The sequence below is a fragment of the Perkinsus marinus genome (genome assembly GCF_000006405.1).
Source record: "Perkinsus marinus ATCC 50983 genomic scaffold scf_1104296964832, whole genome shotgun sequence".
NCBI lineage: Eukaryota > Perkinsozoa > Perkinsida > Perkinsidae > Perkinsus > Perkinsus marinus.
This window is the reverse complement of record NW_003204550.1, coordinates 1-1520: the sequence shown is the minus strand read 5'-3', so window position 1 is coordinate 1520 and position 1520 is coordinate 1. Positions and strand designations below refer to the sequence as shown.

Below are 1520 nucleotides of genomic sequence, written 5' to 3'. Positions count from 1 at the left end.
AGCTCTTTGCTGAGCGTGTCGATAATCGTGCTCTCTGTGCCCAGGCTCAAGCTGAATCACTTCGTTACAAGCTATTGGGTGGTCTTCCTGTTCGTAGGGCTGCTTATGGTGTATTAAGGTTTGTTATGGAGAATGGTGCTAAGGGTGTTGAGGTTACTGTATCTGGTAAACTACGTGCCCAACGTGCTAAGGTTATGAAGTTTGCTGATGGTTATCTCCTATCTACTGGTACTCCTAAGGAGATGTATGTTGATCAAGCTATTCGTAATGTCGATATGCGTCAGGGTATTCTTGGTATCAGAGTTAAGATTATGATGGCTTATGATCCTGAGGGTAAGAGTGGTCCCAAGACTCGTCTACCTGATGATATCACCATTCATGAGCCTAAGGAGGATACCGTCTTCCCTATCGAGGCTACTACCACCGAGGAGGAAGTGCCAGCAGCAGCAGCAGCTCCTGAGGCCGTTGTGGCTGAGGAGCAGCAACAGCCTGCTGCTGCTGTGGGGATCACCGCTTAAGTAGCTGATGCTTTGGTTATGATGATGATGAACGATTACATAGTTGATGACGAGCCGCTACTTGCTATCCTGCTTCGGATTATATTATTGTTGTGTTCAGTACTAGTAGGATTAAACTGATTAAGCTTGCGGATTCTCATGTGAATCGTTCAAGGATAATGCTATTAGGCTCGTTATTCACGATACGAAAGTGGGTTACTCTTTATTTCGTAGTGCAGTAGCTAAGCAGTTCTCATGTGGTATAATCTCATCTGCTAGTATGCTATTTGTGTTTCAATCTGATCTAGCAGAAGCAGCAGTGTAGGTGGTTTGTATCCGGTCGTTGTCATCGTCGTCGTGTTGTTGTTGTTCAAGTTCCTATGATGCTTCTTTCCGATATTATGTGTTCGACAATGGTATAGTCACGTTCTATTGATACCCTATAGCAGCAGCCTCTTCATGTTGATAATATTCGACTTGTCCATTCACTGTATTCACCCCTGTTGATACCTTGTTATCTCTCTGCTCTGAGCCTCCTTCTGTGCCATCATCCCTTCATCATCATCGTCATGTCAATGGATCTCTCCAATCCTCTCGTGAGGTCTACAACATAGTCGTCAATACGACTATAATACCTTGCTGTCTGCTGATATCACTCTAGTGTAGTAATGATACTACCATCATCATGTGAGTGGTCGCGAGAAGTATACCCACCTTCACTAACATCATATGTATCATATACATCTGTTGTATACGAGGACGGGTATGATCCAACAACGATAATGATGTTCAGTACACCAGTATAAGGCATTTTTGCTCCAACGCTTACTGCTGCCACTTAGTAGCGTTCTTCGGCAGTGTTCAGCAACTTCTGTAGGCAACAACTGCTTGTGGTGTTGTCGACTAAGTTGCTATATCATCGAACCATGGTTGGGTGATTTGTCAACCTTCATCATCCTCCGTATGCTGTTTATTCCTAATCATCAACTTTGTTTTGATATGATGATACTACATCAGCATGAT

The 1520-nt window shown here is 43.6% G+C and overlaps 1 protein-coding gene across 1 annotated transcript; it reads left to right on the top strand.

The window, feature by feature from the left end:
- Positions 1 to 44: 44 nt before the first annotated feature.
- On the top strand, positions 45 to 518 carry Pmar_PMAR027326 (40S ribosomal protein S3, putative; the record flags this gene model as incomplete). The annotated part of the gene is made up of 1 exon (XM_002769849.1): positions 45 to 518. A coding segment is annotated over one exon (474 nt), but the record flags the coding sequence as incomplete, so codon positions are not given.
- Between the last annotated feature and the right edge of the window lie 1002 nt (positions 519 to 1520).